Source organism: Trichosurus vulpecula, chromosome 1 (genome assembly GCF_011100635.1).
Source record: "Trichosurus vulpecula isolate mTriVul1 chromosome 1, mTriVul1.pri, whole genome shotgun sequence".
Lineage (NCBI taxonomy): Eukaryota > Metazoa > Chordata > Mammalia > Diprotodontia > Phalangeridae > Trichosurus > Trichosurus vulpecula.
Genome location: NC_050573.1, coordinates 91,069,998 through 91,097,281, shown reverse-complemented (window position 1 = coordinate 91,097,281; position 27,284 = coordinate 91,069,998). Strand labels below are relative to the sequence as shown.

The following is a 27,284-nucleotide window of genomic DNA, read 5'->3' as shown; positions in this document are numbered from 1 at the left end:
TGTTAAAGTAAAATGTACAAAATTTAAAAGATATAAATTCATGTTTCTGCTATTTTCAGAAACCTATAAACACAATTACAATTTAGTTATTTATTGTCTCCTTAAGACATGAATTCTGGCTCAAATCTTAAAAATCGAAATGTTCTTGGATAAATCGAAATGATTAACTTTCCAATGGAAAAACACTTCTGAATTGCATAGCATTTCCCTTACATTTTCAAATCACACATAGCCTTGGTTAAAAAGTATACTGGCCAAACTGATTAAATCTGGAGGGAGATTATAAAAATCTATAACACCACAACAGTACTCAAATGAATAATGATTTATTAAATTGATTAATAAACTTTACAGTTTTGACCCTTACCTGATACAGAGACTGTATGTGTCCTTACTCCTTGCTTCTCATTGTTGGCTAGCCTGTAAAACAGAGTTTCAAATTTTTGAATGCTGTACATTCTTCACAGTTAGACAGACTGGGAATTCATTCTAACAGGGAACCTACTGTAATTAGCAGGACTGATCCATCTTTCATGGATATGGAATTATAGAGGGGAGGATATAATAAGGGAAACAAAAAATTGGATTCTACCACTCAAGTCCACCTGGGTAATTAAAATTTTGAGTGTTTAAAAAGTTTAGTTCTTAAAAATTAAAACACTGTCAGGCAGAAATGCTTGAGTCAAATTTACATAATATTTTAAAAGGTACGTCAGTTTACAAAGCTTTAAATATAATGTACATTTGGATTTAATTAAAAAACTATATTGAGAATATAAGAATAAAATTGGTATAAAGCAAAAATGGAAAATTATAACTATGTTATAACTGGAAACATTACTGTAGTAAGATTGGACGTACTCAAATTTGGTACATTCTTTAAATTTTAAAAGTATATGAGTTAACACTGCCAACTTTTTATTCCAAATAGAAAAAAGTAATTCAAAAACATCTGGTTGTTAATAACAGCCAAAAAAGGAAAAGCATTTTCTGCTTTACATGTGCTGTCAACATTTCACAATTTTTTATAATCAGAGAATGAGAAATCATATGAGTATTTACAATGGGAATTCTAAAATGTATTAATTTTCTAAATCATTGTTTTCTTTTGAAATGAAAGAAGCCAAAATGGATTAGTAGTCTTCATTTGCAAAATGGAATTTGAACTATAAAAAGGAAATGTTTTCCAGATGTATAATACTGTGGCCAAAAGTCTCATTCAAAAGTTTTAGGTAATTAGCACAAGAAAAAAAACATACGTGTTTGTTATAATATTGAGTATATATGAAAAGAAACGAGTTGAAAAACTTGCATAATTTTAAAGTACTGAATGAAATGCTGAATGGAAACCATCCCCAAACTGAAACTAACCTGTGGACACATTTTTTTTTAAAAAAACAAAAATAAAAAAAATCTAGACTTCAAATAATTTCATCTTGTGGAAAGAACAGTGGATTTGGAGTCAGATGACTCAAATTCTGGCTCATGACTTATTGCCAATGCATGTCCTTGGGCAAATCATGTAATGTCAGCTTCCTCATCTGTAAAATAAGGTGGGTTTGGAGTAGATGACTTCTAATGTCTCTAATAAATTTATTATATTCTCAGCCAATAATAATGGAAGCACATAGAACTTTAAGGTTTATTAAATGCATTGCTCATAACAACCTTGTGAAGTATTATGCATGGGTTATTACCCTTTTCTACAGATAAGGAAACTGAAGCTCAGAGAGTTAAGTGTCACACTGCTGTTAATTATGTATCTCCTGAATGGTATCTTTTAACTGAAGGCTAGACTTCAAATCAGGATATCTGGGTTAAATCCTAGCTCCGATATCTATTGGTGATGGTAGGCAAGTCACTTAATCTCTAAGCTTCAGTTTTGTCTTCTGTGGTTGGCACCAGAGATATTTAACAGTTTTATTAGTGACTTGGATAAAGGTCTAGATCAGGACTGTCCAACCTTAGGTTATCTTAGGGCCACATTAAAATAAAACAATTATTCGAGGGCTGCTCCCAGAATAAAAAATACAGTACTCTAATAGAAAGTGGGGGAATGCGTGTCATCAATATGATAGGCAAAGGCGCAAAGCATGAAAGCAAACACAAAACAACAAAGTGACAACACAACTCTATAAAGGTAGGTGTGTACTGACTAGTTTGCACAGTACAGATGGAACGTAGCCCACAGATCAATCGAAAATTTGTGTGATATGTTCCGTAATACTGCTCAAAAACACAAAAGAAAATTAACATCAACAAGATTATTTATTAGTGATGCAATTAAAAACTCTAATACTCATTCCATGCAAATTATTATTTTTTCACTCATGAAAATTAAAACCCACAGGCGGGCTGCACAAAATCACACTGCAGGCCGCATGCAGCCCATGGGCCATATTTTGGACAGCCCTGTTCTAGATGGCATATTTACCAAATCAAGAGATGGTACAAAGTTTCAAGCAATAAGGAGGTTACAGTCTCCTTATGTATTCTGCCCTCTGCAGACCTTATTTGGATACTGTGTTGAATACTGGAAGGCACAGTTTAAGAAGGACATCAAAAGCTGGAGAGTATTCAGTGGGATGATCAGGATAGTGAAAGGCCTTCAGGGTTTACCATATGAAGATCAGGGAGGGAATTGGAATCTATCCACTAGCCTGGAAAAGAGTGGGGTAGGAGAAGTATGATATCCATAAAGAAAGAGCACTTGTTAGGTGCTTACTGTATGTCAGCTACTGTGCTGTCTTCAAGTGTTTGCAGTAGAAGAGAGATGAGATTTGCACTTCACCACAAAGGGTAGGACTATTAGCTACAGGCAGAAGCTTCAGGGACAAATTCGTATTTCACATCACAGAAAATTTCTTAACTATTAGGAGTGTCCCTGTCACTGGAAAACTTCAAGAAGAAAGAGGTGGTTTAGGGGAATCACTGCACCTCCCTGGTGTGCTCGTGTGCTAAATGGGTACACCCAGGTTCTGTACAGGGCTCTCTTTTCTACCCTCTCTACAGGTGATCTCCTCGGTTCCTGTGGGTTAAGTTATTTCTGTGTAATTTAGGAGTCTCAAACATGTAGTCCACAAACACTCCTGAGTATGACCCAAACCAGATTAAGATGTAGTTCCTATCTGATTTTGATGTGCTGATAGAATAATACAAAAGAAATACCAAAACCATGTGTTTTCTAAGTCACTCTGAGGGCCACAGGGATCATTACATACATTAAGTGGCCCCGTTTCTATTTGAGTTTGACGACACTGACGTAAAGGACTTTCACTATTATATATTCAACTTGAGTCTATCTGGAGCTCTCGTCTTGCATTCTGAACTATCTATACTGGATATTTTCAACTGGACATCCTTGAGGTTTCTTCAATTCAAAACACTTAAAGAGGAATTCATTATCTTTCCTTCTAAATATACACTTGCTCCTAATACCTCCATTTTTTGTTGATGACCACCATTCTTCTGGTCATGGAGGTTTGCAAACTCAATCATTCTTGACTCCTTTCACTCCCTCATCCGATATGCAAATTAAAAAAATGAAAAAGCATATTTTAAGGATTTGCTAAGCACTAAGCCCTGAGGATACAAACAGAAAAACAAGACAGTTCCTACTCTCAAAAGGTTTATATTGTAATGAGGGGGAAGGAGGAAGAGAGATAACACATATAGGAGAGTTCATCTGAAGGATGGTTGGAAAGGCCTGGTAATTCTAAGGGGTTAGGGAGAGGGCAGAAGGCAAGGCTCAAGGGGCGAGAGGACACAGTGACAGAAAAAAATAGTAAGGCCACTTAGTTTTCATCTTACTGTAAATATGATATTTGTTCATTCCCTGAATATCCAAGTAATATAAGGAACAATGTCCACCTCATAGAAGATGGGGGTTGATCTAGAGGGGTCAGGTTCATAATTCTTAGGCAGGGAGGAATAGATCTGAGGACTGGAATGGGACACAGGCTTTTGAGTTCTGTACTATGAATATGAGGAAAACACCTGTTACTTAGCCTTGCTAATTTTATGAAATGAAAACACTGGACTAGATAGCCTCTGATGTCTTTGAAGTCTAAGATCAGATGATTCTACTTCCGTAAGATCTCTCATATATCCTCTCTCCTGTGTACTAATAAGGCCTTAACTGATGATGTCCTGGACTAATACAAAAGTTTCCTTGCCTCATGTTTCTCCCCACTCCCATCCATGAACCATACAATTACCAAAGTGATATTTCTCAAGCAAAAGTCTAACCACATCATTCTGCTAAATAAACTCCAGTTGCACCTGATTATCTGTAAGAGCTAATAAGAACAGCTAACACTTATATAGTGGCAGGCACTGTATTAAGTGTGTTAGATACCTTATTTAATCCTCACAACAATCCTGGGAATCCTCATTTTATAGATGAGGTAAACAGAGATTAGGTGATTTGCCCAGGGTCTCATAACCAATAAGTGTCTAAGGCTAGATTTGATATTGGATCTTCTTGACTCTAGGCCTGGTATTCTTTCTACTGTACCACCTAACTATACTATAGATGTCTCTTTTCAGCTTCAAGAGCTGTTCAACAATCTGGACTGAAAATACCCTTTCAATTTTATACATTACAACCCTTCACAAAGTCTATGGTTCAGATAAACAAGCCTTTTGGCCGTTCTTCACACGTAATGTTCCTTCCATCTTTTGTCAGTGTGTCTTTGTAGAAGTTATCATCACACTTGCATAAAATTCCTTCCTTCTACACTTACACCTCCTAGGATCCCATATTTCCTTTCAAGCTCAGCTTAACCATCTGCTGTAAGAGATTGTTCCTGAATTTCCAGGTGCTATTACCTCCTGCCTGGTACTTAATGTGTACATGTTATTTATGTACCTTTTACTTTTCTCAAAAGAATGCAGATTCCATGAGGCTTTGGAGTGTTTCATTTTTATTCTGTATCTGGAGTATATATGCCAAAGTGCTTTACACACAATTGGGTTTAATAGATGGTTAGTGACTGCATTTCATATGGGGGAATCCTTTTAGATATGGGTTGGATTAGATGGCTACTGTGATTTCTTGTAACTCTCAACTTTGCGATCCTATGGAAAAAGGAACAACAGTATTTATTCTTCTTCTCTATATTTTCATGAGGCAATTATAGACCTTAAGTAAAATGTGCCATTATTATTATTTTTGTTGGCAGCACTAATAAGACAGTTAAAAACAACAACTATGTAATTCCCCCAACAAAGTTTCTTTTATGTACCTCAACGAATTCTCAGTTCAAACCATTATTAACTATGGTGTGTATACAAACCTGAAGTTAGACTAACAATCATTCATTTATTCAATTTAATTCAGCAAGAATTTGCTGAATGCTGCATACACACACACACACACACACACACACACACACACAACACTGAGCACTGTTAGGCACTGGGGATAATTAAAAAAAAAAAGGAAGTAGATAATCCCTGCCTTCAAAGAAGATACACTATAGAACAGAGGGGAGAGGGAGATGGGAGTGAGATAAGGCAAAATATGTACACAGATAAATGTAGAATGTATACAAAAATAAATATAATTTTGAAGTGATCCCATGTTGCGCTTCTGGGTGAGGAGCAAGTGGTGAGGGCGGTATCAGAGGAAGCAAGAACATTCTTGGGACAGTGTAGCTGGGTGTCCTAATGGTGGTTTAGGGGAAGACAGGAGTACCTGAGGTCGAGTCCCTGGACAGAATTCAGAAAATAACAGTAATTAGGACCAGAGACCTAGGGCAACATTACCCACAATTCAGGATTAAAACCTGATTACAATAATAAGGTGCTAAAAATAAAATAAAATGAGATAAAAGTAAAAATGAATAAGCAAAGGAAAAAGAACCTGATGATAGACAGCTACTTTGGTGTAAAAGAAGATCTGAGTTCATATTCGGAAAAAGATAGTGAGGTAAAAAAAAAAAGCTACCCCTAGCCCAAAGAGTAACATGAAATGGTCACAAGCCCCAAAAGAGCTCTTGGAAGAACTTAAAAAGGAATTCAAAAATCAAATAAGAGAGATCAAGGAAAAATTAGGGGGGGGAAAGTAATCCAAGAAAATTATGAAAAGAAAGTTAACCAACTGGAAAGAGGTCCAAAATCTTAAGGAAGAAAATACCTCCTTGAAAACTAGAATTTGGTAAGAGGATAATAAAACTAGCAAAACTAGAAAAAAATCTGAAACATCTCATTAGAAAAATAACTGATCTGGAGAATAGATGGAGGAGAAACAATATAAGAATTGTTGGACTACCTGAAAGTCATGATCAAAAAAAGAATCTGGATATAATACTACAAGAAATTTTTAAGGAAAACTGCCCTGAATTTCTTCTAGAACAAGAGAGCAAAGTAGAAATACTTTGGAAACACTATGGGATTTTAGGAGGACAACTTAGAGGAATGTCACAGCCAAGTTTTCAAACTCCCAGGTTAAGAAGAAAATATTGCAAGCAACAAGAAAAAAACTAATTACTGCAGAAATACAGTCAGGATTTCACAAGGCCTAGGAGGTTCCACTCTAAAAGACCATAGGTCTTAGAATATCATATTTTGGAGAGCAAAAGAGCTGGGATTGTGTTCAAGAATAACTTTCCCAACAAAATTGAGTATAATGCTGAATGGAAAAAAAAATCAACATCTGATGAACCAAAAGACCTTCAGATATTTGTAACAAAAAGACCAGAACTCAATAGAAAATCTGATATTAAAAAAACAGAAGAAATGTAAGGAAAACATTAAAGACTAATTATAAGGCACCCACTAAGATCAAACTGTACTTATTATATATAAATATGTGATCCAAAGATTTATTCTTTTTCACTCATGATCAGAGGCTGTCAAAAGCTTATCCCATAGGAAACTGAGCTACATGACCCCCAATGTTGCTGTAATTCTCTTCTTTCAGTACCTCTTTCAAAAAAAGCTGTATTTATCTCCCATATCTCCAATACCCTCCCTCTCTAGTCACAGGTACCCATCTCTATCTATTCTTTAAAGACCCTTGAAATTTCAGATAGTTTATGAAACCTTACTGAGCAAGTTCAATAAGGTATTGATAACCTTTGTTACAGATAAGTTTGCCTGAAAAAAAAAACTTGCCTTGACTGCTGCCATAGAAGAGAAGACACAAGAGACAGACACAAACTTCTATAAAGAACAGTCTTTACTTGCTACCTTTTCCTGGGGTCACACTCCACAACTTATGATCTGGACTGTTTGCCTCTTGGATAAAAATACTCTTTTAAGAGGTCCCACCAGCCACAGTTCTACTTTAATTTCTCTGTGTAATATCTGACATAGCTGGACAACAACTTCATTCAGGAAAATCCATCCTACTTTGAATTCTTTGTGAATACACTCATCTAGCTTGCTAGCTTTCTGCTTTCTCTGTGGCCCACTTAATGTGGACTTTCCTCAAAAAGCTATCTTAGGTTCTTTTCTTAATTCTCTCTATTCATAAGAGTGATCTCATTTACTCTTATGGCTTCAACAATCTAGAACACTCAGATTATTCACAAATGTTTTATCTTGAGCCCCAAGAACTACTATCAACTCAACTTGTATATTTCAGATGGCCTAATCTCTACTTATATGTTTAGGTCGCACCTTAACATTTCTAAAATTGAGATTACCACCTTTGCCCTAAAATCTGTTTTGTCTTGTTAACTTTCATATTTTTGTTAATTCTCTAAACAACTGCCTAGTTGTTTATACTTAGAAAGTGCTTTGACTTTTAACACTCCATAAACTGACTTCAAATTACTAAGTTAGATCGGTTCTACATTTTAGCTTCAATCAACATGACTGATTATATAACACCCACCACATTACAGGTATTTTCACAAGCACCAAGGATACAAAAGCAAAAATAAGACTGCCTAACTTCAAGGCTCTTACATTCTTTCAGAAAGAGAACATATTCCTAACCAAGTACATGTAAAATATGTACAAAGGATCATTCCTTTCCATTCTTACTGCCATCAACCTAATTTTATCTCTAAGAAAAATGGAAGAACCATCTAGAGAGATTTCATTCTCACAAAGAAAGAATAACTGGTTATATGGGTGGAAATAATGGAAATCTTATAAGAGAGAATGCAGTCTTATAATATTTCATCTTAGAGTTTGAGATAGAGATGGAGAAGAAAGTTGGGCATAGTCTGATAGGCATGCTAGAATTAGGAAAATCAGATTTGAGAGGTTTCAAAGACAGAATCCTATGGCCTAAAGTTCTCTAGAGAAAATTATACTAGGAGGGATGTGAAGAAGTAAGAATTAAATTCTAAGATAAAAGTAATACATGTTAGTGAGAAACAAATGGGGATCTATGTAAAACAGATGAAAATGAAAAGTAAACTCATCAAATGCTTCAGATTTTAAAAGCAAATATACTGAACAGGGAAGAAAAGACAGCTAACAGAAGATGAAAAAAAGAAATTAAAACAAACACTGTCCAAAGGAACCGTGTTGGGAACTCCAAAGTTTAAAATGAGTCGAAGCTATTCCTGCGCAAAGCCACAGCTAACAAAGAGTGTCTTTGGAGAAATCAGATGGTCAAAAAAAGATAGGGATAACTTTCAAGGAGAGAAGAAAATGAAAATCGATGACCAAACGCAGAACCATTCAATTCACATGACATCTTTGCTTTCTCTCCCAAAGAGAATGGTCTTTGAAAAAAAAAAGGTTAACAAGGATAACATGGATAAAATGGCTAATAAGTAATGAACTTGGGTTGATAAAGATAAAGTCAGTCAGTGAATAAACATTTATTAAACACCTATTATGTCCTAGGCACTGTGCTAATAATAGCTAGGGATACAAATATGAAAAGCAAAGTCCCTCTCTCAAGGAGTTTACAATTTATTAGGGAAGACAACACACAAAAAGAAACTGAAAAGGGGTGAATGGGTGAGTTCAGAGGAGTACAGCCAGGTGGGAAACGAGGATATGGCTGGACTTGGTGTCTTCCCTAAAGAAAGATTTTGAAAGGAGCTCTCTGCTCCACCCCCCATCATACTAGGGCTGATGTGAACTTGCAGGATGAATAGATTCCTGGGAATATGATGAAGAAGTCCAAAGTAATGCATCCAGGTAGGAAATAAAAGATAAGAAAACATCTACCTACTTTCACTGCTCTGGGTAGGAGATTTATTTTTCAGCAAACAAATAATAGAAGCAATTGTTAAAAGATAAAACAGATAACACTTTGGTTACATGAAACTAAAAATCTTTACAAAACTAACTCATCTAGGATACGAAGAGAAGCAATTGAATGAGAAAAAGAATTATATTAAAATTTTAATCTAGATCAATAACTAACAGATATCTATATCTATATGTAGATAGAAATGTAGTTATGACCAAAAGTCTTTCCCTAACAGGTAAGTGGTCAAAAGATAGGAACAAAAAGTTCTTTAAAAACAAAGGTGACAAACCATTAGTCATATGAAAGAATTCTCAAAGTCACTAATAATAAGAGAAATGCAAATCAAAATAATCCAGAGGTTTCACTTCACACCATATATATTAGCAAATACTACAAAAGATTGGAAAAGTCAGTGCTGGAGAGCATGAAAAGGTAGCCACACTGGTATGATGTTGGTAGAGCTGTGAATCAGTATTAATTACTCTTTTGGAAAGCAATCTGGAATTATATAAAGTGAGTAAGATGTTTATATGTCAAAATACTTACGGCAGCACTTTTTGTGACAGTAAAGAATTGGAAACAAAGTGGATGCCTATGGATTGGGGAATGGCTAAAAAAAATTGTGGAACATGAACTAATGGAACATTACTGGGCTGTGAGAAATGACAAATATGATGAATACAGAGACACATGGTAAGATTTACAGTAAATGATGCAGAGTAAAGCCAAGAAAGCAACATATACAATGACTACAACAATGTAAATGGAAAGAACCACAAAACAATCAAAAGTAAATGCTGCAAAATTACAAACAGCAGGAAGACTTCTAAGAACGCAGTCCCACACCATTCCTTTGCACAGGTGGGTGGAACATGAGTGTGGATAATTGTACCTATTTTCAGACTTTTCCCATGTATTAATCAGTTTTGCTGGATTTTTTTCTTTAAAATATACTATTGTTATATGAGATGATTCTGTTGGAGAAGGTGGAATAATACTGGGAAAAATTCGAATATTATTAAAAAAAGTTATCAATAAAATTATTTTTTAAAAAAAAATTTAAAAAATTAAGAGAAAAAAAGAGAGCATCTAGCTGCCTTTGGTGTAATCACTTCACCTGCCTAAGTGAACTACAGTATATAAACTAGAGTGCTGAAAGAACTTTCAAATATGATTGTAGAATCACTGTAATACTTGAAAAATTGGGGAGATAGGGAAGTACTACAGGATTAGAGAGAGCAAATGACCTGATTTTCCTAAAGACTAGAGGTCAGTGAGCTTAATTTCAACTTCTGGAAAAATTAAAGAACACATTATCAGTCAACATCTAGAAAACGAAGTGATGTATGCAACTAGTATGCTTTCACGAAGAACAGGTCATAACAGAACAATCATACTCCCCTCATGGTCAAGGTCACTGTAGTATTAGATGTGGGAAATACTGTAGACATAGTTTACCTAGATTTTAGGAAAACATTTGACAAAATCGCATGAAATTTTTGTGGACCAGATGATAATATAACTGGGTAGATTTGGAACTCAAACAACGGTTGTATCTAAAGAATTAATGGTTTAATGTCAACTTGAAATGTCTCCGGAGGAATACCTTACTGATTCATGCTTGCCTCTATTCTGTGTATTCACTTGTTTGCACATTCACTTGGTTATTTATTTGGAGATTAAGTCTCTTGATACTGCCCAAGATCAAAGTTCACTGGCTATTTCCAGGCCAGATGTAACTGTGGCTGGCATAGAAGCTTTGACCTGTTCTGTTTCCAACCTGGGGTGAATCTCCTCCTCCTTTGGCAGCTTGCTAGCCTCACACTCCCTCATGTTCACTATATTGGTACTGCTCTTTGTGTGAATACAAACTCAGCTTTAGACCTAATAAAGGTAAAAACTTCCAAGCTTAAGCATTCCATCAGCCTCAGCCTCTCTCAGTAGCAGGGTTTACAGGCATGTAATCACCAACATGCAGGGTGCTCCATATTATTTAATATTTTTTTGAATGACTTGTACCAAGGCAGGGAAGTTATACTTATCAAATTTTCAGATGTTACTGGGCCAAACTGAATAAGATAAAAATTTAACAAAGATAAATCTAAAGTCTTACATTTGTGTTAAAAATATCAACTTCAAAATTATAAGATGGACAAGTCATAGCTAGAAAACAGACGTTTTAAAAAGATTTGGAGGTCTTAGTGGACCACAAAATTTCATATGAATGGATATTATATAAAGCCAATGATTGTTGAATAGAGTATTGTGGTCCAAACTGTATTTTACTCTGGCAGCTGTCTACAGTGGAAAAGACTGCAAACAAGAAAATCAATGCCATGGTTTTTGCAATAGTCTAGGAAAGAAGTAAATGAAATTCTGAGCTAAGGTCATAGCTGAATAAGTCAGGTTGAGGTCTGGGGGAAGGTATGAATGTGACAGACATTGTAGAGTTGAAAATGAAAAGACTTGCCAAGCAGAACAGAAAAGGGAAATAAGGGATAGCAGATAGCTGAAGATTGCTCTAACATTGTAAACCTTGGCAAGTGGAAGGATGAATTATACCCTCTTCCTAGAAATAGGGAAGTTTAGGAGATGAGTGGGTTGGGAGGAAGAATACGAATTCCATTTTGGACATGATGGTTTCAGTTTGTTCAACTTGAAGGGATTAAAAAAAAGTTTTAGTCAATCATTTTGAGGCCAATTATAGACCCTGAAAAACCATAAATAATAATTGAGTGAAATAGTACTTACTTTGGTATGGATGGTAAGGCTCGTTCACCTTCTGCAAAAACAAAAACAAAGAAACAAATAACAGAAAAGAGATAAGTAGGTGAGATTAGCTTTTTAATACATTTTTTTTCAGATAAAGATCAACTTTTAGTGCCCACAGTGCTACAAGGTAGTGTAAGCTGTATATATATAGACACACATACACACACATATATAGTATATATATGTGTGTGTATATATACATATGTATATGTATGTATGTGTATGTATATATATATAATACAGATAATATATATATATATATATATATATACATATATATATTATATATAGTATCCAGCAAGACCACTACTAAAAACTTCTTGCTTATTACATTTACTTACTTTAGGCTTTCCAAGTTTTATATTTAACTTTCAGCTCTAAATTTAATTTTAACTGTCTAGACTCATACTACTTTGAAAGCATCACTTGATTCAAAGGGATGAAGCAAAGAAACATTATTATAACTGATTACACACAAGTTCTATTTCTATAATTAACATTTATTTGGCAATTTACTATTTATAAAATATTTTCCTCACAGCAACTCTATGAAGCAAATATTGCAAAAACCCCAGTTTTCCTTCTAAATTTGAGTCTGTTTTAAAATATGAAAGGCATCTTCTGGAGAAAATCAGCTTAATGTTTGCAATCATATTCAGTGATCCTTCTAATCCAGATTGTACTAGGTAAGTAAATTAGATGAAGAACAAATAATCTAGCTATGTTGGATTGCAAAAACAGGTATAATATTGCTGAGATTATATACTGGCAATCATTTGGGTGTATAACTCAAACGTGATTTGATAAAATAATTTACTTATACGGAAGCAGAAATCTAAGAATACCACTAATTGATATGTCAGTCACAAAAAAATCCTGGCCAATGGAATAAACTTTCAACCACAGAATAAAAACAATAAAATAATGGAATTTACTAATATTAATAACTTACCAATGTACCTTTCTCACTTAAGACAGATACTGTCAAAACGTATATAGGGAATTGTTTTTTGAAACAACAGTCAATGCGAATACACGTAACAAGCAGTATCCAGGTAGCATGGATTCTACTAGGAAGTATAATGGTATCATATGCACTAACTGGCAAGATGCCTTGAAGTAGGGATTGCTCATATACTATTGACAACAGAAAGATGATTTATTTCTATACAAGTGTCATCCCTAGATTCCTTCCTCAATAACAGATTACTGCAGGGGATCTGCACAGTGTCTTACACACTGGAAGAATTCAAACATTCATCAAATGGGTGGAAAAAAAAGGATAAGTATCTTATCACTGAACTTTAAAAAATGACAGTAATGATTATACTATTTTAAAAGAGTTCATAAGTCATTTAATCAAAATATGTTTGCTTGTATCAGTTAGGCTAAAGGCATCCTAATGCTCCACATTCCAGTTAATTGCTCTGCCTGATTCAAGTCACTTCACACTCAATCTAGCCCTTCACAAAGAGGCCAAAGGGATTTTCTGAAAGCACAAATGGTACTGGCATTCTCCTACTCAATAAACTCCAGGGGTCCTCCAATGCCTTTAGGGCAAAACATAAACTCCACTGTTTGGCTTTTAAAATCCTTCACAACCTGGCTACTATCTGCACTCTCAGCTTTATCGCCCCTTTCCCACATTTTATGGTCCAACCACATTGGCCTTCTTATACATGGCATGCAATTTTCCATTTTCATGCCTCTTCCTAATCCCTGGAATGTACTCTGTCTCACAGAATCTCTCATTTCCTTCAAGATTTAGATCAACCATTGCCTTCAGTAAAAACCTTTCCTGATTCTCCCAGTTGTAAATGCCACTGTTCCTTAAACTAGCTTGAATTCTGCATGTAAATTTTGTATATATGTATAAGTTATCTAACCCGATGGGAATTAAGGACCTTTAGAGTAGTAACCATTTCAGTTTTGTCTTTCTACCCCTGGCATGTGATGCAGTGCTTGGCACATAGTAGATACCTAATAGATGCTTGTTTAAAAAGAAAATTTTAAAAATGATCAAACCTATTATTAACAGTTATAATGCTAACAAGCCAACCTCTGCCATCTTTTCCAGCAAGATTCAATCTTTTTCTTCACTTTTTTCTTTCTAATCTTTACCTTCTCTCTATGTATTAGTTCCTCCTCTATTGCCTTCAAACATGGTCAAGTCTCTCTAGTCTTAAAAAAACTTTCGTTAGTTGCTATCATCCTCACAAGCTATCATTACATACCTCTTTTCTCTTTCTCAGCCAAATTTCTTGAAAAAGCTGTCAATATTTGCTGCTCTTTGTCCAACTACAATTATCTCCTTTGCTGGATCTTCATCCATGTCATGCTCATGCTCACTAATTGTGTGTGTGTGTGTGTGTGTGTGTGTGTGTGTGTGTGTGTGTTTTAATTTCTCCAGCTCTACAGCTAGTCTCACACCAAACATAGTCCTCTGGATATCTCAAACTCTTCATCCAGTGGGCATTTCAAATATAACACATCTAAAAGGGAAGTCATGATTCTCCTGGCTTCATTCAAGATTCAGTTCAAATCCTAACTTCTGCAAAATGCCTTTTCCAATCTTTTTCCCTGTTAATTCCTTCTCCTTTAAGAGTGCTTTTCATTTACTTTCTCTATGGCTTATATGCACCTAGTTCTTTACATGCTATCTTCCCATTAGAATGCAACCTCCTTAATGGCAGGGGCTGTTTTTGCCATACTTTGCATCTTTAGAATTCAGCACAATGGCATGTATTTCATAAATGTTTGCTGACTCAACTAAGATGTTAATGAGAACAGAAAGGACATTTTGGCTGGACCTCAGAGTGTGAGATGAGGAGTTATGAACAATAAGGTTGAAAAGATTTCTTAGGAAACCTTAACAAGGAGATGGACCCTACTTTGTCAGAGTGTGAAGCAAAGGAGAAGAAAGTAGGAGATTGTGTAAAAGGGTTCTGAGATAAAGAGAATGAGAGAAGAAGGAGCTGATGTCAAATAGTCTCACTTCTCTCAATAAAATAAGAGGCAAAGTCCTTGGCTAGGAATGAAGAGAAGGGCATATTATGCTAAAGAAGGGTCAGTCAGTTAACAAATATTTATTAAGTGACTACTATGTTGCAGGCATTGTGGTAAGTGTTAGAAATACAAAGAAGGTAAAAGACAGTCCTTGCTTTCGAGGAGCTCACATTCTAATGGGGAATACAGTAGGAAAACAACTATTTAAACACAAGGTATACGGGACAAAAGAGAAGGTTAGGAATAGTTTGCTTGGGGAGTATGATGAAATCAGGGAGGAATAAAAGGGCTGCCTTTCTTCAGTGAGGGCCCTAGTTGAAGCTGCCTAAAAAGAATCTGTAATGTACTCAGTCATCAGGGGTAAGGAGATTCTTAACAGAGTAACTGTGTAAGGTTAGGCAGAGTAATCCATTTCTAGTATATCTGTGAATTGATTCAAACATTAGGAAAAGCAAGTTGCAATTATCCTAAGAAAGGGACTAAAATGTTCATATTCTTTTGATCCAGCAATTCCATTGCTAGGAATATATTCCAAGAAGGTCAAAGACAAAAACAAGGGTCACATCGACATAAAAACATCTGCAATGTCACTCTTTGTAGTAGCAAATAATAAAACAAAATAGATGTCCAACAATTGTGGAGTGACTAAACATGCTGTGGTACATGAATGCAATGAAATATTATGGTGCTATAAGACACAATGTATTTGATGAACGGGAAAACATATAAAATGACTGAAAATAAAGTAAATGGAACAAGAACAATATACTAAAGGACTGCAAGTAAATGGAGAAAATAAAAAGAACAAAACTATCAAGAATGAATACTGTGCAAATATCACAATCAAGGTTACACTAAGAGGTATGAGAAGGCATCTCCCCCACCTTCTTTGCAGAGAGGGCATGTATGTGGGACATGCATAGAACTTCAGACATTTCTGATATGTTGCTTAGTTTTGGTGAAGTGTTTCTCCCCTCTCTTTTAGTTCTTTATGATGAGGGATGGTTCCCTCAGAGCTGAAGGGGAGAGGGAAACACTGCAAATATAAGTGATGTCAAAAGATATCGATACAAATTTTTTTTTAAAAATGGCTACAATGCTTAACAGCATCCATTGCAGTATTTCATATACTATATATTGTCAAAGATACCAAACCTTATTTCCATAGTATTTCAAGGTTTACAAACAACTTTCTTCACAACAGCCCAATTATTCCCTTTTTACAGATGAAGAAACTGATGCTCAGAGAGGGTAAGTGACCAGTCTCAGAGCTAGCACGTGTTGGAGCCAAGACTTAAACTCAGATGTCTCCTGACTTCATTTCCAGTACTACTTCCATCATACCACAAAGCCCTCATCACTCAGTAAGTATTACTGGCCAATGCTTACAGTGGTATTTATGTATTTGTAATATACTATAATGACATAGCCTCTGGAGGAGCTGAAAAACTGCCTTCAGACAAGCACCATCCATGCTGTGAATAGAAAGTTATCATTTTTATGACCAGATGACAGTCAAACCACATTAATATCCTCTCAGAATTAGCATCTTATCTGGAGGCAGGAGCGGTTGGTGAATATTTGGCTTAAAAAAGAATTTTCTCATGGCTAACCTAAGGTTGAAGAGAAAAAAGATTACAGGGTCAGGATCTAGAAAGACATCAAATTGCTGTCTTTCAGCTACTTGACAACCAATACATAAGGTGGTAGGAAAGTCAATAGAAGAATTAAACACTGATTATGTAAAATATATGGAGAAAACGAACCATTTACTAACCAATCCCATGCAGTGCTGATAATATACCTTTTAAATATACCTAAGCTCTAATATATTTCATTGTCCACAGTTGTTTGACAATGATTTTTATACTATTTTGTTATATTTTTCTTGCATTTTCCTACTCTTTTCTGTATTTTAGTTTACTCTCCTCCAATTTAACAGTAAACACCTTATGTCCTTTTTATTAGCCTTTAGTGCTTGCTTAGCAGAATATGGATATACTGATATAATGAACTTTGTTAAGCATCCACTAAATACAGAGAAGAACTTATCATTTACAAACTACTTTTCCTTTTCCTTTGATTCCAGACCTTCAGGTAATCTCATGTGATCCTTATAGCAGATTAAGAAAAATAGGCAGGACTGATGTTTTTCTCCCTAATTTACAGAGGCAGGAACTAGGACTCAGAAGGGAAGCTGCTGCCCAAGGTCACAAGGCTAGTTAGCACTGCTGTAAGTAGACTGAGGTGGTTTGATTCCAAGTTCAATGCTCTTGACACTATTCCATGCAATGGACTACTCAACTAATTTCATATCATTCTGAAGGTTCAATTTACAAAGTACTTTTTTTTCTAGAAGGCTCAATATATTTGATTAAAGCCCACAGTAGTAGATAAGCCTTTCTGGTCTCATTTGGACTCTATTCCTTACTAAGTATGAAACCGTGGGCACGTAACCTCTTTCATCTGCAGTTACCTCATCTATGAAATGAGAAGATCAATTAGTAAAGAGAGCATCTATTACTTGCAAGGCACTGTGGTTAGCAGGATAGTGGTTTGAGAGGAGGTGCCATGTTTTAGAACTAGCAGCCAGAAGTATACTTATGCTAGTTTTTTAAGGGGGTTATTATGAGACAAATGAGATAATGAATGTGAAAATATTCTGTATGTATGTTTGTATGTGTACATGTACATTTATGTTATGTATGTGTATATATATGTGTATACATACACATCTACACATATACATATATTTTTTCAAGCTACATGCTGGGTTTTTTTCTTTCAAAAGAAAATCTTGTCCACAGTATGCTCAAAGAGTACAGAGTTATACAACTAGCCCCTGCCCACTCCATACCTACCATTTCCTGGAGGAATATGACACATACACAGTTAAATACACAACATATGATATATTTGTGTTTATACCTATATACACACATACAGGCAGACATGTAAACATGTGTTTGTGTGTATAAAACAAAGTTAATTTTTTTAAACAAGGAATTATAAACTGGGAGAAATTAGAGGAAGGAACACTCTAATCTTGAAGAAAGCTAAGAAATGAAGTTGAGAAGGAAGAGTGTTTCAGGAATGAGGGATAATGTGCAAAGGCATGGAGGCAGATGTAATGTTATGTATAGTGAACAGCTAGCCGGCCAAGTTAGCTGGAATTCAAAGAGCAGCAAGGGTAATGGGAAATCTGTCTGAAAAAATAGGCTGGAGCCAGACTGTGGAAAACTTTACATGCCAAACAGGAATTTGTATTTTGTCCTAAAGCCATAAAGGAGTCAGAAAAGGGAACAAAGAGCAGGAATGTGTGAATGAAGCTGGGAATAATATAAAGGGAACTGCTAAGGTCATCATATACAGATGGACATGAGACAGTTGACCGAGGACTGGAAATATAGTTGCAGGTGGGAGTGAAAAGGAAGAAGTACCTATGAGCCATCTTCATATATGAAATTCTATACATTATTCTTTGGTGTCCTTAAATATTGTCAGGAGAAAAATAATGTAAATGTTTATTAAATCCTTAGGGGTAAAATGAGAACAATATTAACTCCCATTTCTATAGTGCTCTGTAGTGAATGAAGCACTTTTCTTAAAACAATCCAAAATCCTAGAAAAGAACGTTCATTTTAAAATTAAATTAGCCAATGACCGTAGTTCTAGCTATAATAAAAGTTTTAAATATAGACCTGTACATACACATTAATTAATAACATTACAGAAAATGTATTAAATTGGTACATCGAAACATAGAGCTCTCTGAAAAAAGAGTAAGAACTATGAGTTATTTCTCAGTTCACATATTATATATTCACTCATTAAACCTTTATTTACTAAGTAGAATAAAAAATTATTTTCTTCATAACTTTAACACCTCCTCAAATCTTCCTCTTATGTCTCATGTATTTGTATATCCTTCTTAGATAAAGAATACTGGCTAAAGCTAAGCTGAACTATGGCTTCCATATTTTGTACATTGCCTAGACTTATCTTTTAGAAATTCTAAAGTCTACTGCAAATCTGCTAGTATAATTAAAGCACAGAACAATAAGTAACAAAACAGATATGGCACTGTACCTTTCTGGGGTCTAATGATAAAAGATTGTGTAGCTCCATTAACTAGTCGGCAATATCCATCTATTAAGTCAGCCATATTCTCCGCAATGGTTAAAGATGGGGCTGTCACTGTGAGAGGCTAAAAGGGAGAAAAGAGACATTATTGTTGTCAGCCATACTCAAAGGAACAGCTGTGCTGTGACATCAGAATTCAGTATAAATTCAAAAACAGAATAGAAGCAGGGGCCGAACATAACATATTAGAAAATGTGAATGAAAATGAAGTATGACATTTAAGTACACAATCCCTGAATATGTAGTAAGAGAAGAAATAAAATAAAAACTCATTTGTTTAAATATAGAGCCACCTCTTGGAATAAATGGCAGAAAAATCTTTTTCTCAGCCAGAATGTAAAAAGTATAAAGAAAAAACAATAAATTAAAAGCTAAAAGTTCTGAATTTGAAAAAAAAAATTCAAACAATTTGGAAAAAGGCAAGTGTGATACTGTGCAACAAAATATACACTGGCTTTGAAGTTATATGATCTAAGCTCACCTCTTGCCACTGTCATTATCTTTGTGGCCTTATGTAAATCACTTAGAATGTTTGGCCTCAATTTACTTGTGTATAAAGTAAGGGGGCTGGCTGTTCTGGATGATCTCTAAGAGTCCTGCTAGCTCTAACTCTATGATCATATGATACAATCATCTTGGGGATTGTTGCTGTTGTTCAGTCATTTCAGTCATGTCTGACTGTTCATGACCCCATTAGGGGTTTTCCTGGCAGAAACTGGAGTGGTTTGCCATCTCATTCTTCAGCTCATTTTCCAGATGAGGAAACTGGGGCAAACAGAGTTAAGTGACTTGCCCAGCATCACACAGCCACTAAGTGTCTGAGGCCAGATTTGAACTCAGAAAGAGGAGTATTCCTGACTCTAGGACTGGTACTATATCTACTGTACCACCTAGCTGGCCTCTTGGGAATTAATTTTGCCCCCTGCTCACCCCTGAATTCAACTTCTTTATTCAATCCAGATAAGTATCACCATCTGAAAGTTCTATTTAAAGGCACAGAAGTTATTATTTGCAGAATCTTAGAGTTACAAGTAGACATCTAATCCAAACTAAATTGAACAAGGATGTCCTCCATGCCTGTGACATGTAGTCATCTAGCTATCAAAATTTAAGACATCAAGTTGAGGGGAACCTAGAACCTCTTGAAGCAGCTCACACTATTTTGGGATAGTTTGTATTAAGAAATTTTTCTTCATTTCAAGCCTACAGTCTCTGCCTCCTAATGTTTATCCATTACATGAATCATTAAAAGATACTCTTTGGTTCTCTTCATTCAATCTGTCCTGAAACCATCTAATGTCCACACTGCTCCATCTTTTCTACAAAGACAGCATCATTTCAGGCAAACTACAGAATCCTCCAAATCTACCAAATTAGTAACCTTTGTCAAAAAAGGAAATAAAGGTTGCCTGGCATGACCTGTTCCTGAAGAAGCAATGATGGTGTGTTCAAGTCTTCCTTTTCTAGATATTCACTATCTTTAAGACAATAATGATGCATTTTGAAATTATGAAAGGAACTGAAGTCAAAGAATTAATTAACAAGTATTTACTAAGTATCTATAATGAGTCAGTCTCTCTGCTAAGTACTAAAGATACAAACAAAAATGAAACTATGTCTGCTGTCAAAGAGCTTAAATTCTATTGGAGGAGATTGTGTGCGCGTGTGCGCGCGCGCAAGCACGTGTACTTTCTTAAACACGAGGTCACTAGGGAGGGAGGGTACCAGCAATTGGGGGACTTAATGGAGAAGATAGTGCCTGAGCTGGGTCTGGAAAAAGGTGAGAGATGCTATGAGGCAGAGGGTAAGAAGGACTATAGGCAAGGAAGAGGCAGGGAAGAGAAGGCAGTGTACATGGAGCTGAGTGATGGAGTTCAGAAGAACATAGAGAAGGCTAGTTTGGCTGGATCATACAGTGCCAGATGAGGAGCTATGTATACAGAAGATGGAAATATAGAGTTGGGCCAAGTTATGAAGGGCTTTAAAAGACAGACAGATAGAGGAGTTTATATTTTATCATAGAGGAAATAAAGAGCCACAGGAGTTAACTAAGCAGAGGAGTGATATGGTCAGATCTCTTCTTAAGGAGCCACTTTGGTATCTGGGTAAAGGACAGATTAGAGACAGCAGAGACTTGGAGCACAGCAATTAAGTAGGAGATCACTGCAACAGTTCAGGTGAGATGTGATGAGGGCCTCGTGCAAGGAGGTGGCTGAATGAGTAGAGAGAAGGGGTCAGACATAAGAGAGTTGTAGAGGCCAAAAGAGCAAGGTTTGGCAGCTCCCTGGATATGTGGGAAGAGAGAATAGGGAACTGAAGATGAAGCCAAAGTCACAGAACCAGAGATAATGGAAGAATATGGGTGCCCAGAATAAGGGAGATTTTCAGAAGTGGGGAGGGGGATAATGAGTTCTGTTTTGGACAAGGTGGGTTTTATATATATCTGGCACATCCAATTTGAAATGCACGGTCAACAGTTTTTGGGGTAGGTATGGAGTACAGGAGAAATTTAACCTAGATACGTGAGCATAGGATTCACCTACCTGGAGAACCCATGACTGAACTCAAGATAGTTTTTGAAGTCACTAAGAGAGGAGGTAAAGAGGAAAGAGGACCCAGAGAACAAAGGCTTGGGTAATATAGTTGAGTGACATGATACGGATGATGATCCAACAAAGGGGACTGAGAAAGAGGAGATAGATTAGAGAAGAACCAAGACTGTGTTATGAAAAGTGTCATAAAAAACCAGAGGACAGCTGATTCATGAAAGGTAGAGAGACAGCATTGTAAAATATGGCAGAAATCAAGAAGGATGGGTGACAAAAGACTACAAGACTTAGCAATTAAGAGATCACTGGCAACTTTGAAAAAAAGTTTCAGTTGGAAGATGAGATAGGACACAGAGACTAAGAGGAGAACTAACTGGCAGCAAAGAGTGAAGATGATTTTTTTCAAGGTTTTATCCATAGTTCCTCGTTCAGATTTGTTTTCATCTAAGTTATAACCTGATCAATAGTGATAGGCTGCCTACTGATTTATTTCAACTTAAAAGTTATCTAAGATGATATGAAAACTTTAAATGGTTTTCAAAAATAAGTGTAAAATGTAATTTGAATAAGATTTTCAAACACATAAATAAGATTTTTCAAACACAAACTCTCCTTTAATTGTTACCTAATTAATCATTTTTCTTGTATCCTTCTAAAAATTTTGGAGTAATCAATGGAAAGTGATTAATACTAAAAGAGGTAAAGAGCCTTACATCAAAAGGAAAACAGATTTAGTATCTGTAGCAAATATTTGAAGATTTTGCATTTGTACTAAAAAGTATGGAGTATTTTAATTAGCAATTAATTCTTCTTACACAGTTAAATTTTATGTATCAAGTAATCATATGTATTCTCCATATTTTAGTCGTCTAACTAGCATTTTTAAAGGAAGCATTTCCTCACTAATTTTGTCTACATTTTGCACTTTGTACCCTCCCAGAATTGCTCCTGCTTATGTTCTACTTCCTCCTAGTCTTTCATAACTTTTATTTTCCTTCAAGTCTCATGCTCTCCTCCCTTTCAAATTACTTTGTAGCAGCTTATCTACATATACGACACTGAGTACAGAGCAGAATGGAAGCTCTTCCTTCAGAACAGTGACAATTCTGTCTTTATCCTGCACTGTCAGTGCCTCTAGTAATAATTTGTAAACATTTGTTGAACTGAGAGTAAATTTGGTATTGATGATTTCTATAGTTCCTTTATGATCTTATTCTGTCATAAGACATTTTAATCGTTATTGAGTATAGGTCTCCTAAAAATTAACACTACTTCTGAAATTCTTAAACTTAATTTAAGGAACAACAGGAATTAAACACTAACTTGACATGGTAAATTTAAAAAGGCCTCTAACATTTAGTTAATGTCTAGGGTGAACATTGTTAGTGATCACATGTCTGGATGGGAAGGATCACCAGTTATATCCTGAATGTATCACTGGTCTGGCATCTGTTTACAATCAATCAGCAACCAGTAGACTGGGGATAGAGTCCTTTTTAAAAAAAAAAACTGGCACTATATACATATTTTAGTATATGTGGTCTTGTGTACTACTTGTAGGATCTTGTCCAAATCCTGTAACTTCCTTGTGCCTTGGTCTCCTTAGGTGTTGGACTCTGAGGTCTTTTCCAACTCTAGAACTACACAACCTATGTCTCACTGCTCTGAACTAAGAAACCATTTTGACAGTAATAAAACTGAAATAAAGAAATAAGTCTTGCATCTAGCCTTCTAATGTTCTAGCTTTAAAATGCATAGATAAAAAGAATTAATGAATAAAAAGATAACAATCACAAATTCTCTTCTCTTTCTATAATTGTATGTTCATAACAACATACAAATACATATGTAATTTCACATTAATATTGTTAATGTCTTTTGTTTCAATGAATACATCTAAATATTTAACTAAAATTATACCCTCATCTTCTGTCACTGAATTTCATAGTACCTTTCTTCCATCACGCATTTTTTAAAGCAGTTGATATTTAATAATATAATTACTATGATGCTGGGAAATCTATGAATTTTTTTGAGTTTCATAAGGGGCATTCGTAGTCCAAGAGACTGGAAACTGAGTAGGCAACAACAGTCTTTACATTTGGGACTGTGGTATACTTAACAGGTAGGCGATGATGAGTCCTGAAGTTGGCATTCTAGCAAGTTTCTTTTTAGGTTCTAACACTTAACTAGCTCTGTGATTGTGGCAAATCACAATCTTTAGGGGCTTCAGTTTCCTCAAATGTGAAATGGGAATAATAGTAATACTTGTGGTTGTTATAAAGGAAATCTTATATGATAGAAAAGGGCTACATAAATGTGAGTCATGATACTATCACTATTGTTAGCTTAAGTATAATCCCTAAGTCTATTATTTCAAATACCATTAATCTCTAATAATGATGCCTGTCAAAGCTCTTTCCTTGCTCCATAACTGAATCATTTATTACTTTATTCTTATTGGTCATGCATAGTCTCTTACCTCAGGTGCTCCTGCTATTTTGAGTTGCAGCATTCCTTTTCTGTCTTTATCATCACTGTTTGAATACTGAATGGTCTGAACTTGATTGAAGTCTGCAAGATGTGTAGGCTGTAAAGGTAGAGACTTTCTAAATGCCTTTATACACACCTAGCACGTTGCTTCACCAAAACATATCCTGGCTCGATTAACTTCTTTTGATGTTGATTTAAAAAACTGGGAAGAGAGTGATTTGCCCTCTTGTTCTTCTGGCCACCACACTAACCAGAATTTATTTCATTTCTTGCCATTTGTTGATATACTGTCTTTCTCTTATCACAATGATGCCTTAGCAAATGAAAAACTGAGATTTAAAAATTCAGTGTTATCCCCTGCATAGAGAACCATTCTTAAAAAGACAAGTCACTTAACACTTAGCAGAATAAATGGCTTTGATGCTGATTCCATCTGCCCTGGGAATTAAAGTAAAATAACTGACTTTCCTTTACCCAAAACACATAGTATTAATGACACTAAATGTCATTTAGTATTAATAGTCAAACTATTAAAATGAGTTGCATAAAATGTTATGCTAAACTAATATTAATCCTTAATATTTAAATACCTCCAATAACAGTATATATTATTTAAATATTAGTACTTAATGACAGGATTAACTGAAATAACAGTCAGAGTACTTTAAGGTGAATGGTTTTAGAGGGGAACATCTACTAATGTCTCTTTCATTTGCCATCACTTGTTCATCTTCCCTAAACTGAAATGCCTTAGGAAAAGTCAGATTCCAAACACAATAATGGTTGTGGGTCCTCCTTGTGATAAAATGGAGACAAGGAGATTTGTACCTACTGTCATACACATAAAGAATAGAAGGCAAATAATGGACAAAGTGGAGGTGGGGTGAAATTCTTGATACTGCTAAAGTACTGAACGTGTAGGAATCATAGGGATCACCATTAAAAGCCGGGATTCCTATTCCCATTTCTACTGATGCAAGACCCTTGAATCAATTCAATGTACCCTGAGCCAAAACTAGGAAACGCCTCTGAAATGAATCTTTTTTTTTAACAGTTAATAAAAGGAAATTTAGCCATATCAGGAGAATATTTAACCAGGATATGCATTAAGAACACTCTGAATTTATTCAACTGAACAAAGCTTCCCTGCCTAAGTTATTACCCACTATGGTCCAAAAGCCAAGCATCAGAGAGCACCTTATGGATACTTTGTACTTAGGTGACCAGGAAGTGATTTCGAAAGCCAGGGCCTTTAGTTTCCTGAGTCAATCAAATCTTAAAGATGGTTTCAATACCATTTAAAGAAAAAAAAACTAGCCTAATCTGCACGAGTGTGTGGGAATTAGGATATTATTTCCACCACATTATAAGCTCCCTTAATTGAATATAGGAAAATGAAGGCAAAAAATCCCAGGATATCAGGACTGACAAAGTGGTAGTTCGTCAGGCGGTAGTAAAGACTAGAGAGAGAAAGTAAGGATCTCATTAATCTTTTTGAATGAACACTCTGACCACCCATATCTGGAAGGGTTTTATATATATTATATATGGTACTTTCTATGAACTTTTGATACTATGAAACAAAGAACATTTTTACCCTAATAGGTCCAAAGAAATAAATATACATATAATACTTCTATCATTTTGATTCACTAAAAATTATGTATTGAGCATCTATATGATGTTGTGCTGTGTATGAAGACAAGTAACAACTAGGTTGAGTCGTTAAAGAGTTTATAATCTCACATGGAAAAAAATTAGTTTACAAATGGCTATAATAAAAGAGAGGGTATAAAAATATCACTACAGGAAAAGTACAGAATGTTATATCGGCTCATAAGAGGAGAGACTATAAAAATTAACCACATTTCTATGTTAAGATTCCAGAATACCTTTTAAACCAACTAAATTGTCTAAACAATCAGGATTAGTCACTGTTAATGTATAAAGGGTATACTACTCACAAGGGTAAACTGTTATACTAGAACTTAACTACAATATTTGGGTCAGGGAGTGATTTATATAGTTCTCCTGGCTGTCACAGAATAGGTGGCTAATGGCAAAATGGCTTCATTTATTAAGGACTGAGAGCACATGCTATCCTCTTCCTTCTCTTATTTACAAGTGATTTCTTCTTCACAGACCTACTAACTTATATTTTAATAATAGTGCAATTTCTATTAAAATTAGATAAAATCTCCTAAAGGATAGGGACCATGTCATGTGTTTATATCTCCCTACTGTTCAGTTTTGTATAGAGTAAGCACTTGATAACATCAGAATGAACATGCCAAATAATAAATTATATATTTCTTGATCTACTGCAAAAATTATATCCCTAACATACTTGTAGTTAAGAAAAATTGCTTCAAAGTATGAAATAAAAATACTGCGATGCCATAATTATGTGCAGTATATATGGCAGCCAAGTTTGGACATGAAATCAGAGGACTAGAGTTCTAGGTTCCAGCATCACTATTAAATAGCCCTGTGACTTTGGTAAAATTGAATGGTCTCTGTGAATTCACTTTTCTTATCTGTAAAATACAGACACAATACCTGTCTTTCCTAGGTCAGCTGTTGGAGGAGAGAGTTTATTATTTATAAACTATAAATGTTAAGTAAATATTAATCATAATGGAATTTAATTCATTTACAGAAAATATAACTAACCTGACTACGTCATAAAAAATAATGCATGAAAAGAATCATCGCGTTCACACTGCAACTAAGGAATTTCAGTGAGTCTCCAAAGGTTCTTTATTTCCATCTCACTATACCAGAAACCTTTCCATGACAAGAATCAATGGCAGAATTACAGCTTCTATTAAGAATGACCTAGTTTTTCTTCCTTTGATTCAAAGATTAAAGTATTCATTCGCCTTTGAGGAGTGTTGAATTGACAATGCATGGGGCACCCTTGCATGGGAAGTTATGGTGACAAAACAATAGAGAGAGACTTACATTGGAGCCCTTGTCCGTAAGGTAACTGATGCCTTCTTCTGGGCCAATTGCCAGTTCCACGGAAATGATCCAACTTGACTTTTTGGGGTGAATAGATGAAAATTGGAGGTTGGGGGAAGAATAAGCACAGGATCATAAGCACAAATGAATAAAGGACATGAAGAAGGCTAGTTTAATTCATAGTTCATAGA

General features: G+C 35.2%; 1 protein-coding gene across 6 annotated transcripts in view; it reads right to left on the bottom strand.

Moving 5' to 3' along the window:
* Positions 1-27,284, bottom strand: part of PTK2 (protein tyrosine kinase 2) — a 434,883-nt gene that overhangs the window by 157,081 nt on the left and 250,518 nt on the right. For all 6 annotated transcript variants that reach the window (XM_036741078.1, XM_036741072.1, XM_036741073.1 and 3 more), the window contains 5 exons: positions 27,094-27,171; positions 24,119-24,226; positions 19,034-19,151; positions 11,918-11,948; positions 368-420 (listed from right to left, as the gene is read on the bottom strand). In XM_036741078.1, the coding sequence (XP_036596973.1) occupies positions 368-420; positions 11,918-11,948; positions 19,034-19,151; positions 24,119-24,226; positions 27,094-27,171 (388 nt within the window). The remainder of the gene's footprint in view (positions 1-367; positions 421-11,917; positions 11,949-19,033; positions 19,152-24,118; positions 24,227-27,093; positions 27,172-27,284) is intronic.